We start from the raw sequence: 17711 nt of genomic DNA, 5'->3' as shown, positions 1-17711 counted from the left end.
AATCACTCAAGTCGTTTAAAAACGAGACGGATCAGAAAATGAAATGAAAAGTCTCAAAAAATGGCTGGAAAATATTGAAAAAAAAATGATATAATTTTGAATGGAACTTATATTTTTGGAATCAGATTGACCTCAGCTGTTTGAATATTTAGGTCAAATTTGTAAATTTTAAAAATTAAGGAAATAAATTGTCTTGTAAACAACTTTGTCGGTACGAAAAGGGTCAATGGCGAAATTCGGAATTTTGAAATTTTCAGACATCAAAAATTAATTTCTTTTCGGATATAGGAGAGGTATTCATCAAACGTTGGCCCATTGTGTTCATTTTCATGTCCGTTAATGTGGATTTTTCAAATTTTTTCATATTCAATTCAAAATAGTGACCATCAGTTGACCAAAATCAAAATTCTGCTCCGATAGATTTTTTAGGCATTCCATCAGGGATTCAGAAAATATAACTCCCTTGTCTGTAAGTAAAATATCGCAAAAGCCTTAGGGATATTTCATGTTTCAAGATGGTGGCACTTCCGGTTCGATCGACAAACTCCATATTTTGTGTACGCATCAGTAATTTCTTAGCTAGTGCAAAAAAAACAGCGGCTGCCAGGCAGGATATGCCCACATGTTGCAAGGAATGGATAGAGAACATGCTAAAAAAAAAGATTTTTCATACAATCATAATTCATGCCATAATTCAGGCAGTATCGAAAGGAACCAAGATCTTGGGGTTATAAACATGCATTTCAAGTTTCATCAAAATCAGATCACCAGCGGCTGCCAGGCAGGAAACGCCCACATTTTGCAAGAGATGGATAGAGAACAAGCTCAACCAAAAGCGATTTTCAAACAATCAAGGGTCATAATTCAGGAAGTTACGACCCGATGTGCGCAAATATTGACAGAAACCAAGATCTTTGGGTTATAAAGATATATTTCAAGTTTCATCAAAATCGGATCAAAATTGTGACTTCTAGAGGGTCCACAACCTTGATCTACATATTTACACTATTTGCGTACGAGGGGTAGCTATTTTGTCCGGCAGTTTTGGTCCAATTTTCAAAAAATCCAACCTCAACCAACAATACGGTGTAATGGTGATATATTCGAACTGTTTTTTAAATCAGATAATAATTGTGACCTCTAGAGGGACCACAAGATAAAAACACGATTTTTTGTACAATCAGGGGCCATAATTCAGGAAGTTACATTCCGATATGCGTGAATATCGAAAGGAACCGAGATCTTTGGGTTATAAACTTACATTTCAAGTTTCAACAAAATCAGACAAAAATTGTGACCTCTATAGGGTCCACAAGCTAAAAAAGCAATTTTCGTACAATCAGGGGCCATAATCCATGAAGTTACGGTCCGATACATGCCAATATCGAAAGGAACCAAGATCTTAGGGAGATAAACCTATATTTCAAGTTTCATTGAAATCTGACAAAAATTGTGACCTGTAGAGTGTCCACAAACAATTGTTGACGGACAGGGGCGACGACAATACGTCCACATGAAAATGTGGGCGTATAAAACTTTTAAGGCATTCTGACCTACTTTTTTTTTTGATTTTTCAAAACTTTGTCCCTTCATTTATAAAGATATCGTTGAAGTTGGGTCAATGAGATCTACCTACATTCCAAATTTCATGAAAATCGTACAGATATTAAAGAAGTCGTCAATTTGGTTTTACTTCTGATAAGAAATGTCACCGACGTAATTTTCAAAATTCGAGAATTGGAAATAGCAGATTTGAACTAAATACTTCGAGGTACTAAAAGAAAACAGGATTAGTAAAATAGGTCAAATAGTCACAAAGTTCAAGCTATGTAGGTCAATTCCTTTGTTCGTAAAATTCAGTGATTTCGGATTCGTAAAACGTTTTGAAAATATTCAAAAGTTACCACCCATTTTTGGTGGAGTAGGTAAAATTTACACAACAATCCTACGGTTAGATTCTTAGAAATCCGATTTGCACGAAACACACACACAAAAAAAATAATAATAATAACTTTAACAAACACAATAAAGCTTTCATATGAAATCTTAATTAGTGTTTTATTACATTTTGGGCACTTTATTTTGCCAACTAGATGAAATAATAATTTTGTACTATACCCGTCTGCCCGAAAAGACAGATTGCTCGAAAGTTAGGAGGCCAGCCTATGAATACAATAATTTACATAATCACTACATACCTGTTCCATCAGGCTTCTGTCCTAACAACTTCACTAATACAGGAACTCTGACTTTTTGACCAGTGAGATGACTAGACATCTCAACAAACAGATCTAATGATTCTCGTTCCCATATACTAAATGTATCTAAAAGTCGTACAGGAAACAAAATCACAGCTCCAGACTGGGTATCTCTTTCAGGTATTAATGATTCAATTAAAGAACTATCACTTACAACTATCTGTAAATTGATAAGAAAATGTGTTAACCATTGCAATATTACTATATTAAAAGTCATAGGAAAAACATTCTTCCTTTTGCCTCAATGTACACTTCAAAAGACAGGATGCCAGGCTTCAAACATAATTTGAAAAAAATCTGTTAAAAACTATAGTCTCTATCATTATTAGAAGGTTTTCAGCAAAGGAGAGATACCTCGCAGAACACTAACAAGAGCATCGCTAACGCTGCAATACCTGCTTTGATTGATATGGTACTTTTTATCAGCGGCTGCCAGGCAGGATACGCCTACATTTTCGAGAGATGGATAGAGAACAAGCTAAAAAGAACGTGATTTTTCCTACAATCAAGGGTCATAATTCAGAAAATTACAATTCGATATGCGCAAATATCGAAAGGAACCGAGATCTTTGGGTTATAAACTTACATTTCAAGTTTAACAAAATCGGATAAAAATTGTGACCTCTATAGGGTCCACAACCTTGATATACCGTATTTTTACGCTATTTGAGAACGAAGGGAGGCCAATATGGCTGTCAGTTTTGGGCCGATTTTCACAAAATTCGAACTCAGCCGTCCTTAGGGTGTAACGATGATATAATAATACGGTTTTTTAAATCAGATAAAAATTATGACCTCTATAGGCTCCACAAGCTAAAAACGCGATTTTTCGTACAATCAGGGGCCATAATTCAGGAAGTTACAGTCCAATATGCGCGAATATCGAAAGGAACCAAGATCTTTGGGTTATAAACTTACATTTCAAGTTTCACATAAATCAGGAAGTTACGGTCCGATATGCGCGAATATCGAAAGGAACCGAGATCTTTGGGTTATAAACTTGATATACCATAATTTTACGCTATTTTAGAACGAAGTGCGGCCATTTTGTCTGTCAGTTTTGGGCCGATTTTCACGAAATTTAAACTCTGCCGTCCTTAGGGTGTAACGGTGATATAATAATACGGTTTTTCAAATCAGATAAAAATTATGACCTCTATAGGGTCCACAAGCTAAAAATGTGATTTTTCATACAATCAGGGGCCATAATTCAGAAAGTTACGGTCCGATATGCGCGAATATCGAAAGGAACCGAGATCTTTGGGTTATAAACTTACATTTAAAGTTTCATCAAAATAGGATTAAAATTGTGACCTCTATAGGGTTAACAAGCTAAAAACGTGATTTTTCGTACAAACAGGGGCCATAATCCATGAAGTTTCGATCCGATACATGCCAATATCGAAAGCAACCAAGATCTTTTGGAGATAAACCTATATTTCAAGTTTCATCAAAATCGGATAAGAATTGTGACCTGTAGAGTGTCCACGGACGGACGGACGGATTGACGACAATATACGTTCACATAAAAATGTGGGCGTATAATAATTATGACCTGTAGTGTTGTAGAGTGCCCACAAGCTAAAAATGTAATTTTTTGTACAATCAGGGGCCATAATCCATGAAGTTATGGTCCGATTTATGCCAATATTGAAAGGAACCGAGATCTTTGGGAGATAAGACCTATATTTTAAGTTTCGTCAAAATCAAATAACAATTGTGACCTGTAGAGTGTCCACAAACAAATTGTGGACGGATGGACAGGTACGACAACAATATATGTCCACATGAAAATGTGGGCGTATAAAAAAAGATTATAACTTTTATCACATTCACAAACAAAAGGAGGCATACCTCTGGAAAAGAATGGCATGCAACAATATCATACAGGTTCGACCTCACATGACTAAACATTTCAGACCAAATTTGAAAAAAATCTGTTGAAGATAACACTGAGAGCTCTCATATTTAATTATCATTTCTGAAATGCTCACATAAAATATTCCTGAAGTTTTAACGAAAACATCAATTCGTTTGCTCGATATGTAGCAATAAGTCCAGTGTAACCTGTCGTGACCTATCACAGGCGTGCTATTTACAGACAAAAACAAGGGAATTCCACAGACAATGGCCAACAATGTTGAAGGGACTGATAGTACTGACACCAAAAGATTGGACTAGAGATAAAATTGCTTATGGTTGTGGTAATACAAACTAAAATAATGTTTCACTCCATTAATTTCCTATTGAAAATAACAGTTATTTTAAAACAATGGGTTAGTTTTGTTACAACAAAGCGAAATAAATGGACAAGATCATTCAGTTTTTTGTTTGCTACATTTTACACTGTCTGCAAAACGGTACTGAATATTCACTGAATATTAAGCGACATCTCCTTGTCTCCTTGTAAGCGGTCATGAGAAATTCCCCCCGTAGAAATTCAATTGTTCCATCTCTTTAATCAATGGTCACTCATCTAACGTGGCCAGTGGTCACCATTTTACTAATAAATTTAGCAAAATAGCACTTATTCAACAGCCATTGTTGAATGATACCATCTTGTCGTACTTCGTAGCACCTCCGCTAATCCCATGATTAATAGTTAATTATCTACTCCCCCACCGATCAAGTAAAACGAACTGTGAAAATAACAATAAACCTGGGATTATCTGTTAATTAATCTTTTGTTTTATTAAATGACAAACCCAGATCATTGTTTTCAAACGTAACGAAACACTATTTGATACTGATTAAATGAACTAAAAGTACCGTCAAAGCCGAGTTTTGTCACAATCATTTAGTATCCATTTTCCATTGCCACTTTGTTGCTAAACAGAAGTTTTAGCGCCTCTTATTATTATATAAGTATAAGAGTTACACCCCCTGAAAATCGGTGACAAATTCAGCGATGGTTTTTTCGACATGTGCGTTTTTGATAAAATAAAATTAATTCATGGATTGTCTTCACAAAAATGGATAAATATTATCAAATACATCACAATGGTAGACAGAAGTATCAATGTTGGTACAAAATGACACGTTTACAGAAGATATATCAGAGATTTGAGTCAAAGAATTTTCGTTCTAAGCAAGTTTCAGCCACGGCTCAATTTACCGATGCAAGTACCACCGTATGTTTGCTCCCAATAATGCACCCAAGCATAAAATTTACTTGATGTCAGCACTAACAAACACTGAGATTTTATTAAGAGGTCACTCACGTTAAGCGGCCAGTCATGAAATTTGCCTTGAGTGGCTGCTTAATACAGATTCCACTGTACTAAGGTTTGAAAAGATTTGGCAGAAGTACAGTAATTAATTAATTGTAGACATATAAATTATTATTGGTGATATGTGACAGCGACTGTTAAGAATATTCAAATATTGTTTACCTTTATACTATCAATCAATTCGAATTTAGTTGATACACGAAGAGATGATAGTGGAGAAGTTGTGGTTAATAAAACCTCAGAGTTGTGCACATAAAACGCTGGATGAAAGTCAAATAACAATTTGTTTGATGTAATCTCTGGTTGACCTTCCTGTGTTGGTAGGGTTACATGCAAAAGTATTTTGGTATTCAGGGTACTTATCTGATGTGTCATGTATTCATTTTGAATAGACTCCAATTTGCAAACATATTGACCTAAAATAGAAATGTTATAAGTACATGTATTGGACACATACACACCCACTGCAGGCTCTCTGTATTCCAGGGAATTCAACAAAAGGCATCCATTCTGAAAGTTGCTCATATGAAATATGACAAAGATTGATAAATAGATAAGATGGTAATAGAATTAACAGTATTTGCTTTAAAGGGCAATATTGGTGTCAGCCATTATCACATATGTGATAGAACTGGTTAAACACATTCCAAATATAATAGTTAAAACACAGATCATTGCTACAATTCTTCGCCTCATCACCTGAATTTAAAGTCATTCGGATATTAACTTTATTCTCCAGAGCGTCAACAAGATTTTTCAAAGCGATCAAGGACCATAAATCTGGCAGTAATTGTCGGAAATCGTTGAAAATCAATTGGATTCTTTGTCTCATGACCTTACACTTTACCTATGGCACCGTTTGAAACGGGGGGTTTTGCCGCTAGTTAGTATTCATATAGTTTACTTTCAAAACATTGTTCGATAATTGATAAAAATCATTTAAGAATTACAAAATTGGTTTAATTGGTACTATGGTTTAGATTAATGGTAATGGGTTTAGTCTATCCGAGAGACGTTTATAAATGCACGATCCGTTCACTTATCTACCGCGTTTACTTTTTAGACGACCTGTTAATTTCCGGAGATATGAGTATAAATCAACACACTTTAATTTATCTACCGTGTTTAATTATTAGATGAACCTTTAAACTTCGGGCGAGCTGTTTATCCGATCGGTTCGTTTTAATTATGATTATTTACATATGAAGAACAAATAAAAAAGATGAGAATTAAAAAAAGGCACACACATAGATGCTCGCCTTACTGTGGTAAATCACGTCCCAGGTAATTATACAATCGGGAATTGGTAAATCACATCCCAGGTAATGTATCTTCTTTAATTCACAAATGAATTAACGCAGTCTTCCATCTGCACACATCGCCAGAAGTCAATCACAATGGCAGTGCAAAGAAAAGTCACTGTCAATCTCTATAGACAAGCTGTCGACCATTTTCAGACAGGGCTATCGGAATGGGTTCAAACAGGAAATAGGCTTCAATGATTACTGCCTTGATGTTACGTAATCACTTGATTGGGGGCAATAAAATGTTGACTGCAGAACAATGATTTTTGTTATTCCTGAATCAAATGATAATTCATTAAATCAACATCTACACTGTCCCAATACATGCACTCGTATGGTATTATAAAATAATGTGTCTTGTGGAGGTCAGAATGAGGATTGGGCACCAATGTTATATTTTGGTACAGATTCAAAATCCACATTCCCGAATAAGAAAAGGGTTTATAAATAAAACAGAACATATACTTAGCTATGATAATTTAGTAACAAAAACTAATTGTCACAATGGGTCGAAAAAATGAGAACGACCAACGAGCCGAAATGCGACGATTCTCGAGTCTGACATTGAGTATCCTCTGAATAATGTTGATATTTACATCAAAGCCAAAATGCACGAAAGTGAACGTAAGCATTGACTATGAAATTGACATTTATATAGGGTCTCATATTTTGATAACGTCACGGTATCTGAAAATAATAATAGACCTATCGTACACGCAAAATCTTATTTTAATTCACGTGTTAACTGAACACGCGTACAGCTGTTTCAGCTTCTTTGATGATTATCCAATCAACAATCTAAATCTCCTGACCACTAGCTGGCACTAAGGTGCTAATTAATTGATGAGATTAACTGAGTTAATCTCACTAAAGTTATATTATACACAACAGACTACTAATGTATAGATTGAAAATGTGGGCACATAAAAATGAATCCTTTCATTTATACTGTTTGAATGGCATTTAGTAATTGAACACATTAAAAATAAACACAACAGTTTTATGGATAAAAATTACTGTATTTCTATTTAAGCTAAGTTTCAACAATCATTCTCTTGTCGTTATCAAGCACAATACAATACAATATTGTGCTTGATAACGACAAGAGAATCATTGTTTCGTTCATTACATACTCTTCAAACCAGCGGCTGCCAGGTAGGATATGCCCACATTTTCGAGAGATGGATAGAAAACAAGCTAAAACGAAAGTAATTTTTCCTACAATCAAGGGCCATAATTCAGGAAATTACAATTCGATATGCGCAAATATCGAAAGGAACCAAGATCTTTGAGTTATAAACTTACATTTCAAGTTTCAACAAAATCGGATAAAAATTGTGACCTCTATAAGGTCCACAACCTTGATATACCATATTTTTACGCAATTTGAGAACGAGGGGCGGCCATTTTGTCTGTCAGTTTTGGGCCGATTTTCACGAAATTCGAACTCAGTAGTTCTTAGGGTGTAACGGTGATATAATAATACGTTTTTTTTAAATCGGATAAAAATTATGACCTCTATAGGGTCCACAAGCTAAAAACGCGATTTTTCGTACAATCAGGGACCATAATTCAGTAAGTTACGGTCTGATATGCGCGAATATTTAAATTAACCGAGGTCTTTTGGTTATAAACTTACATTTCAAGTTTCAACAAAATCGGATAAAAATTGTGACCTCTATAGGGCCAACAACCTTGATATACCATATGTTTACACTATTTGAGAACGAATGGCGGCCATTTTGTCTGTCAGTTTTGGGCCGATTTTCACGAAATTCAAATTCAACGGTGATATAATAAAACGTTTTTTTAAATCGGATAAAAATTATGACCTCTATAGGGTTCACAAGCTAAAAATGCAATTTCTCATACAATAAGGGGCCATAATTCATGAAGTTACAGTCCAATATGCGCGAATATCGAGAGGAACCGAGATCTTTGTGTTATAAACTTACATTTCAAGTCTCAACAAAATCGGATAAAAATTGTGACCTCTATAGGGTCCACAACCTTGATATACCATATTTTTACGCTATTTGAGAACAAAGGGCGGCCATTTTGTCTGTCAGTTTTGGGCTGATTTTCACGAAATTCAAACTCAGCCGTCCTTAGTGTGTAACGGTTATATAATAATACGGTTTTTTAAATCGGATAAAAATTATGACCTCTATAGGGTCCACAAGGCAAAAAACGCGTTTTTGCGTACAATCTGGGGCCATAATTCAGGAAGTTACGGTCCGATATGCGCGAATATCGAAAGGAACCAAGATCTTTGGGTTATAAACTTACATTTCATGTTTCAACAAAATCGGATAAAAATTGTGACCTCTACAGTGTTCACAAGCCAAAAACGTGATTTTTCTTACAATCAGGGGCCATAATCCATGAAGTTATGGTCCGATAGATGCCAATATCGAAAGGAACCGAGATCTTAGGGTGATAAACCTATATTTCAAGTTTCATTGAAATCTGATAAAAATTGTGACCTGTAGACTGTTCACAAACAATTGTGGACGGACGGACAGGGGCGACGACAATATACGTCCACATGAAAATGTGGGCGTATAAAAAAGTAGGAGCTATTGAAATGCAAATACCTATGCAGGTTGTGATATGATAAATAGTCATGGACACTTGACATGCTTTGAGAGTATGCTCACAGATGAAGAACTTTTCGCCCCAACAGAACCACTCAGCTGCATGTTCGACACGCAATAGCGCCATACATGTGAGAGGGGTTCATTGTCAAATTTGACACTTCAAGGAAGGGTTGATGAAAACTGCTGCTTGCTGGTTTATCCTATCCATGTTTGCTTTCCTATCGGTTCTTGCATAAGATTTACTGTTTAACGTATCTTTGCTTTAGTGTGCTACGTTTAATTTGATCGGGAGACATGTTCGTCGAAGTCAACGGACAACACTGCAAGAATTGGCAGTGGCACTGCAAGAGGAGTGGGTCAGATTACCCCAAATCGTGATAGGACAGTTGATTAGGATTAGGAGCATGCCACAACGAATTGCTGTATGTCTGAGGATTGGTGGAGCAATTACTCATTATCAAGACAAAAATCAAAAACATCCATTTTCACTTTTGACAGTGTATCTCTTTGCAACTGAAATGGGGCCGTCAGATAAGCCGCCCATATGAACTGTTTATGTTCATGTGTGGGCAACTGGTCTGTTATTAACATACACTGGTTACCTCCCATAAAAACAGCAGTGCATTTCCGCAGTTTTGTATTGTTTCTGAATATCCCCTACTTTTTTTTGAAGAGTATATTTGCATGTCTAGTGAGGATTGGTAACACATATTCACCTTTTCTGGGATCAAACTCTGGAAGAACAGTAAATAAATCTTTTATTTTCAGATCTGTTTGTTGATTAGTAAGTTGCATATGACAACGGAATGGTATAATCAATGGCAAATATAAATCTTCTGCTATTCTAGCACTGCAATTATCACCTGAAAAATATCAATGTTACCATTCATTCATGTCCTCTACCAACACACTAACAAATTTTACAATGCATGCATCTACAAGGGGTGTCCCAAATGTTTCCGTCCTCAACATGAACTCTAGAGGGTCCACAACCTTCGTACTACATACTTTTACACAATTTGTGTACAAAAGCAGCCATTTTGTCATGCAGTTTCATTTCTATTTTCCCGAAATATGAATTTAGCCTTCATTATGGTGGAATAGTGATATATTTAAACAGTTTTTAAAATCGGATAAAAAATTGTGACATCTAGAGAATCTACAAGCTAAAAATACAAATTTCCGTACAATTTTTATATGCCCACATTTTCATGTGGACGTATCCTGCCTGGCATCCGCTGGTTTAAATCAGATAAAAGTTATGACCTCTATAGGGTCCACAAGCTAAAAACGCGTTTTTTCGTACAATCAGGGGCCATAATTCAGAAAGTTACGATCCGATATGCGCGAATATCGAAAAGAACCAAGATCTTTAGGTTATAAACTTACATTTCAAGTTTCATCAAAATCAGATAAGAAAATTGTTACCTCTAGAGGGCCCCACAACCTTGATATACCATATTTTTACGCTATTTGAGTACAAGGGACGGCCATTTTGTCTGTCAGTTTTGATCCGATTTTTACGAAATTCAAATTCAACCATCCTGAGGGTGTAACGGTGATAAACTCAACGGTTTTTGAAATCAGATAAAAATTATGACCTCTATAGGGTCCACAAGATCTTTAGGTTATAAACTTACATTTCAAGTTTCATCAAAATCAGATAAGAAAATTGTTACCTCTAGAGGGCCCCACAACCTTGATATACCATATTTTTACGCTATTTGAGTACAAGGGACGGCCATTTTGTCTGTCAGTTTTGATCCGATTTTTACGAAATTCAAATTCAACCATCCTGAGGGTGTAACGGTGATAAACTCAACGGTTTTTGAAATCAGATAAAAATTATGACCTCTATAGGGTCCACAAGCTAATAACACGATTTTCTGTACAATCAGGGGGCATATAATTCAGGAAGTTACAGTCAGATACATGCCAATATAGAAAGGAAATGAGATCTTAGGGTGATAAACCTATATTACAAGTTTTACTGAAATTGGATAAAAATTGTGACCTGTAGAGTGTTCACAAACAATTATGGTTGGACGGACGGACAGGGACGACAACAATATACGTCCACTTAAAAATGTGGGTGTATAAAAATTGTGACCTGTAGGCTGTAGAGTGTCCACAAACAAATTGTGGGCGGACGGACAGGCGCGACAACAATATACGTCACATGAAAATGGATGCGATGTCACAGTCATTGTTTAGGTGAGGGCAACTAGAGATTGTTTTACTGAGATAAGTTTCATATTTTATATGATACTATATGTGGCCTGTGAGGGTATAATGAGTAGCAAGAGAACATTTTGAAAATTAAGTTCTAGTTGTTTTCACATTCTCCAATTCAATACCTTCACCAGCGGTTGCCAGGCAGGATACGCCAACATTTTGCAAGAGATGGATAGAGAACAAGCTAATAACAAACCAGATTTTTTGTACAATCAGGGGCAATAATCGAGAAAGTTATGGTCTGAAATGAGCAAATATCAAAAGAGACTGAGATCTTTGGAATATAAAGATATGTTTTAAGTTTGATCAAAAGCGGAAAAAAATTGTGACCTCTAGAGGGTCCACAACCTTCGTATTGCATATTTTTACACAATTTGCTACAAACAGGGGACATATCATCGGGCAGTTTCATTTCGATTTTCTCGAAATTCGAATTCATCATTCATTATGGTGGAATGGTGATATATTTTTAAAATCCGAACTCAATCAAAGTTACGTTGTAACGGTGATATATTTGTACATTTTTTTAAATCGGATAATAATTGTGACCTCTAGAGGGATCACAAGCTAAAAACTTGATTTTTCGTACAATCTGGGACATAATTCAGGAATTTATCATCCGATACGCGCGAATATCGAAAGTAACCAATATTTTTGGGTTATAAACATGTATTTCAAGTTTCGCCAAAATCGGATCAAAATTGTGACCTCTAGCACTAGGGACCTGGTATCATTCAGATTTGATGAAAAAAGGAAAGAAACTGAGCTTACCATCTATAATCTAATACACATATTCAGTTAATAGATTGCCATGCAGAAAGTGTTAAATACCATCAAGATTCATCAAAAACCGCCCAGTTTGTGCTACCGTTTAGTTTGACATCGGTTGTCTAGTTTATGAAACTAAATGGTCATAAACTGGATGACCAATATCAAAACTAAACTAAATGGTCATAAACTAGATGACCGATGTCAAAACTAAATGGTGTTTCTTAAACTAAATATTTTTGGCTTGTGGTCCCTCCGGAGGCCACAATTTTTATCCAATTTAAAAAAAGTTTTATTATATCACCGTTACACCGTAATAAAGGTTGAGTTCAAATTTCGTGAAAATCGGACCCAAACTGACGGACAAAATGGTGGCCGCTTGTACGCGAATAGTGTAAAAATATGGTATATCAAGGTTGTGGACTCTGTAGAGGTCACAATTTTAATCCGATTTTGATGAAACTTGACATGCATGTTTATAACCCAAAGATCTTGGTTCCTTTCGATATTCGCGGATATCAGACTGTAACTTCCTGAATTATGGCCCCTGATTGTACGAAAAAACGCGTTTTTAGCTTGTGGACCCTATAGAGGTCATAATTTTTATCCGATTTAAACCAGCGGATGCCAGGCAGGATACGTCCACATGAAAATGTGGGCATATAAAAATTTATGAATACAGTATTCTCCCAACATTCACCTAATGAACATCTACATCAAGTTTAAACATTCTACCTCAATTAAAAGCAGAGTTGTTATGTTCCAAAACCTTGACCAATCAAATTGCTTATTGCTCCTTAGCCTAAACAGAAAATTCTCATCAATGAACTTTGTTATGGTAATGATATAATGAATCTATACTCAGAGTTTCATCATTCTCACTTAATTAAAACCAAAGTTATCGTGCCCCAAAGCATCAACCAATCAGATTGCTTATCTCTGCTTACCGTAAGTAGACAATGTTTATCATCTACCCTGAGCAGAAAATGCTCATTATCGAACTTAGTCAAGGTACTGATGTGATAAAACTATATCCCAAGTGTCCTCACTCTCACTTAATAAGAATTAAAGTTATCATGTCCCAAAGCATCAACCAATCAAATTGCTTATCTCTGCTTACCCTAAGCAGAAAATTCTCATCTTTGAACTCCATCAAGGCATTCACCTAATAGTAATAAACACCTACGCCAAGTGTCAACATTCTAGCTCAATTAGAATGAGAGTTATTGTTACCCAAAGCATCAACCAATCAAATTGCTTACCATAAGCAGAACATGCTCATTTTCGAACTCCATCAAGGCAATGATCTAATAAACACCTACACCAAGTTTGAACATTCTAGCTCAATTAGAAGGAGAGTTATAGTGTTTCAAAGTCTCAGTCAATCAAATTGCTTTTCGCTCTGCTCACCCTGACTAGAAAATGCTCATTATCAAACTTAGTCGAGGTATTGATGTAATGAACCCATACACCAAGTTTCATCACTCTCATTTAATTTGTACTAAAGTTATCATGTCCCAAAGCATCAACCAATCAAATTGCTTATCTCTGCTTACCCTAAGCAGAAAATGCTCATCTTCGAACTTAATCAAGGCATTGACCTAATAAACACCTACTCCAAGTTTGAATATTCTAGCTCAATTAGAAGGAGAGTTATTGTGTCCCAAAAAGTGTGAAGGGCAGACAGACGGACCCATTTCAATAGTCCCCTGCTTTCTTCGAAAGGCGGGGGACTAAAGGTCCAAATAAAGGTGTTACAAAATGTTTTGTTGCTATTTAGATCTTTTAGGTTGATAGATAGTATATTTATATAGACTCATTTTTGTGAAATCTCAATTTCGACCAAAATCAATACTTTCACTTGTTCTGTTTGTAGCCCAATATTAGAATTTCCGCATTCCGACTCATTAGGCCAACACAGGTCACATATATGTTCTTTGCTAGGAATTGCCATGTTTAAATGACCTTACATGGTCACCTTTTCTGTCCAGTCTGTCATACTGGAATTAGCCTGTGAGTATGATGTCATATATCTATATTTAGCTTATTCCCTATGTCATCAAAATTATGACATAGTTCAAAATACAGTAGCCAGATAAAAATTTTCATCAACTCTTAGATTTTGACACCTGAATTACTTTCTTTTAAAGATGCATTATGCAAGAGCTAAACTGCCTATTGCAGGCCTTAAATGTTATATAAATTATTATTTAGACATTTATTAACTTGCCAAGACCAGAATTAATTCTTGTTGTCATCTGATGTTTGCAATTTTCAACTGATTTAAACACAATTGGTGGTTAATGATTTAATTATAAAGTGGATAATCAAGACTTTGTTTTCTATCGCAACAACGGTAGCAATGACAATCAAGACTCTGCTAGTCTCCAAACAGCCCTAACGTCGCTCAGAATGAAGTAATTTGACTGAAATTGTCAAGATATTCATTTTTATTATCTAGTTTTTAACTATTATACCGAGAACTTTCAGCTCTTCATCTTTCAGCTCTTCATAATGGATCTTTAACCCATCGCTAAAGTTTTAATGTTAAAAGTCAGCTTTTGGGCATATCCCAAAGATAGCAACAGCAAGATTACAGGACTTGCAGGGGAGGACTGGGCAAAAATGCAAATATACAAACATTTATACGGTACCTTTTAATGTGCCATTTGCATCCACTCTAATAGGTACACTAACACTTTTATGGGCCAGTCCATTAGATAAAGCATTCAAGTTGGAATTTAAATCAAGGTTTCTTATTGGGTCTATATTAATCTGAAATGTATAAAGTATTAAAATAGAAGATTTCTTCATATAGCAAAATTCAAAATGAACAATGTAAGTTTATACATTAACAAGAAATAATTAAAAAAGAAAGATAACTATCAACTCTCCTAGGAATATGGTCAACTAAGATGAGGTTCGTCAGGCAATCCTGCTGATCACCTGAGCTAAATGTTTTGGAAAAAGGACGTTTCTAGTGTTGAGAGCATGGGTTCCAGCTTGGCCATATATGCCGGTCATGACTGCTTGAGAAAAACAAATTGTTGCCATGCAAGATATGCCAACATTTTGGAAGAGATGAACAGAAATCCAGCTAAACAAGCCAAAAGTGAGGCTGATGTCCCCCGTCAAAATCCCAAAATAAATAGATGACACATTAATTTATCGCACATTTATTTTATTCAAAAGTATCGAACAATCAAACTATACACTAAGTTTCATCACTCTCTTTCAGATAGAATCAAGATTATATCTTATCCCAAAGCATCGACCAATGAAATTGATTAGCTCTGCTTAGCTTCAGCTTGAAATGTTAATCATTGAACTCAGTCAAGACATTCACTCACCTAATGAACATCTACATCAAGTCTAAACATTCTACCTCAATTAAAAGCAAAGTTGTTATGTTCCAAAGTCTTGACCAATCAAATTGCTTATCGCTCCTTAGCATAAGCAAAAAATTTTCACCATTGAACTTAGTCAAGGTAATGATATAATGAATCTATATTTGGAGTTTAATCGCTCTCACTTCATTATAACCAAAGTTATTGTGCCCCAAAACATCAATATCAATCAGATTTGCTTATCTCTGCTTACCGTAAGCAAACAATATTCATCATCGAACTCCATCAAGGCATTCATCTAAAAGGCATTCATCTAATAAACGCCTACACCAAGTTTGAACATTCTACCTCAATTAGAAGGAGAGTTATTGTGTTCCAATTCTCGACCAATCAAATTGCTTATCGCTCTGCTTACCCTCAGCAGAAAATGTTCATTATCGAACTTAGTCAAGGTATCGATGTAAAAAAAAAGCTATACACCAAGTGTCCTCACTCTCACTTCATTAGGACTAAAGTTATCGTGTCCCAAAGCATCAACCAATCAAATTGCTTATCTCTGCTTACCGTAAGTAGACAATGTTTATCATCTAACTCCATTAAGGCATTTACCTAATAAACACCTACACCAAGTGTGAACATTTTAACTCAATTAGAAGGAGAGTTATTGTGTTCCAAAGTGTCGACCAATCAAATTGCTTATCCCTCTGCTTACCCTCAGCAGAAAATGTTCATTATCAAACTTAGTCAAGGTATTGATGTAAAAAAAGCTATACACCAAGTGCCCTCGCTCTCACTGAATTAGAACTAAAGTTCTCGTGTCGCAAAGCATCAAACAATCAAATTGCTTATCTCTGCTTATCCTAATCAGAAAATGTCCAACTTTAAAGGAGCTAAATCGCTAACATTTGGGACCTAGAAATTGACAAAAGTGGGTCGCAACGCATATAATACTGTAATATGAATGTATATAAACTGATTGACATTCAATGGTTTCCGTTTTTACTCCAATTTCAAATCAGTTATGTTCGGCGAAATAAGCCAGCAGTTTCAAGCGAGTGCAAATTTCTAGCGTCTGGTTATTCCAGTCTACATACGCCGTTTGATTTGGTGCAATTTGTCTAGCCTCGTCCCTCTTGATACAACTGGGGCTGAAGCGCACGCATTATGGTACACGATTCACGTACCAATGGTAAAATGTTTATTTTGTCTTAAATATTGGATATCAAAACCCATCTTTTTCTGGTAAGATCACAACATGAATGTTGATATAATTTGACAAATAAATCGTGTTTTCAATGTTGAAGATTTTGGATGATATTGAGTTAGAGTCTTAGCTACTTTAAACTTCATCAAGGCATTGACCTAATAAACACATACACCCAACTTTAAACATCCTAGCTCAATTAGAAGGAGAGTTATTGTGTTCCAAAGTCTCGGCCAATCAAATTACTTTTCGCTCTGCTCAACCTGAGCAAAAATGCTCATTATCGAACTTAGTCGAAGTACTGATGTAATGAAACTATACATCAAGTTTGAACATTCTAGCTCAATTAGAAAGAGAGTTATTGTGTCCCAAAAATTGTGACGGACAGACAGACAGACAGATAGACGGACGAACCCATCCATTTTAATTGTCCCCTGCCTTTCCAAGAAAAGCGATTTTTATACAATATGGGGCCATTATACAGGTAGTTACGGTCAATATGAAAAGGAACCATCAACATTGAATAAAATTGTGATTTCTAGAGGGTCCACAAGCTAAAAATGTGATTTTTCGTACAATTGGGCACTTTAATCCAATATGTGTTAATATCTAAGAAACCAAGATCTTTGAGATGTTAAAATAAATTTTAAGTTTCATCAAAATCGGATAAAAATTTTGGCCTCTTGAGGGTCCACAACCTTAGTATTACATACTTTTGCAATATTTGCCTACGAGAAATGTATAGAAAGTGGTCAGAAATTATAC

General features: G+C 35.5%; 1 protein-coding gene across 2 annotated transcripts in view; it reads right to left on the bottom strand.

The window, feature by feature from the left end:
• Positions 1-17711, bottom strand: part of LOC126828366 (nuclear pore membrane glycoprotein 210-like) — a 74196-nt gene that overhangs the window by 13315 nt on the left and 43170 nt on the right. For both annotated transcript variants that reach the window (XM_050558121.2, XM_050558120.2), the window contains exons 7-10: positions 15050-15170; positions 10109-10255; positions 5651-5904; positions 2199-2418 (exon numbers count right to left, since the gene is read on the bottom strand). In XM_050558121.2, coding sequence (XP_050414078.1) covers positions 2199-2418; positions 5651-5904; positions 10109-10255; positions 15050-15170 — 742 coding nt within the window. The remainder of the gene's footprint in view (positions 1-2198; positions 2419-5650; positions 5905-10108; positions 10256-15049; positions 15171-17711) is intronic.

Source organism: Patella vulgata, chromosome 7 (assembly GCF_932274485.2).
Source record: "Patella vulgata chromosome 7, xgPatVulg1.2, whole genome shotgun sequence".
Classification (NCBI taxonomy): Eukaryota; Metazoa; Mollusca; class Gastropoda; family Patellidae; genus Patella; species Patella vulgata.
Note: the sequence above shows the minus strand (reverse complement) of the source record. Positions and strands in the feature narration are given on the sequence as shown.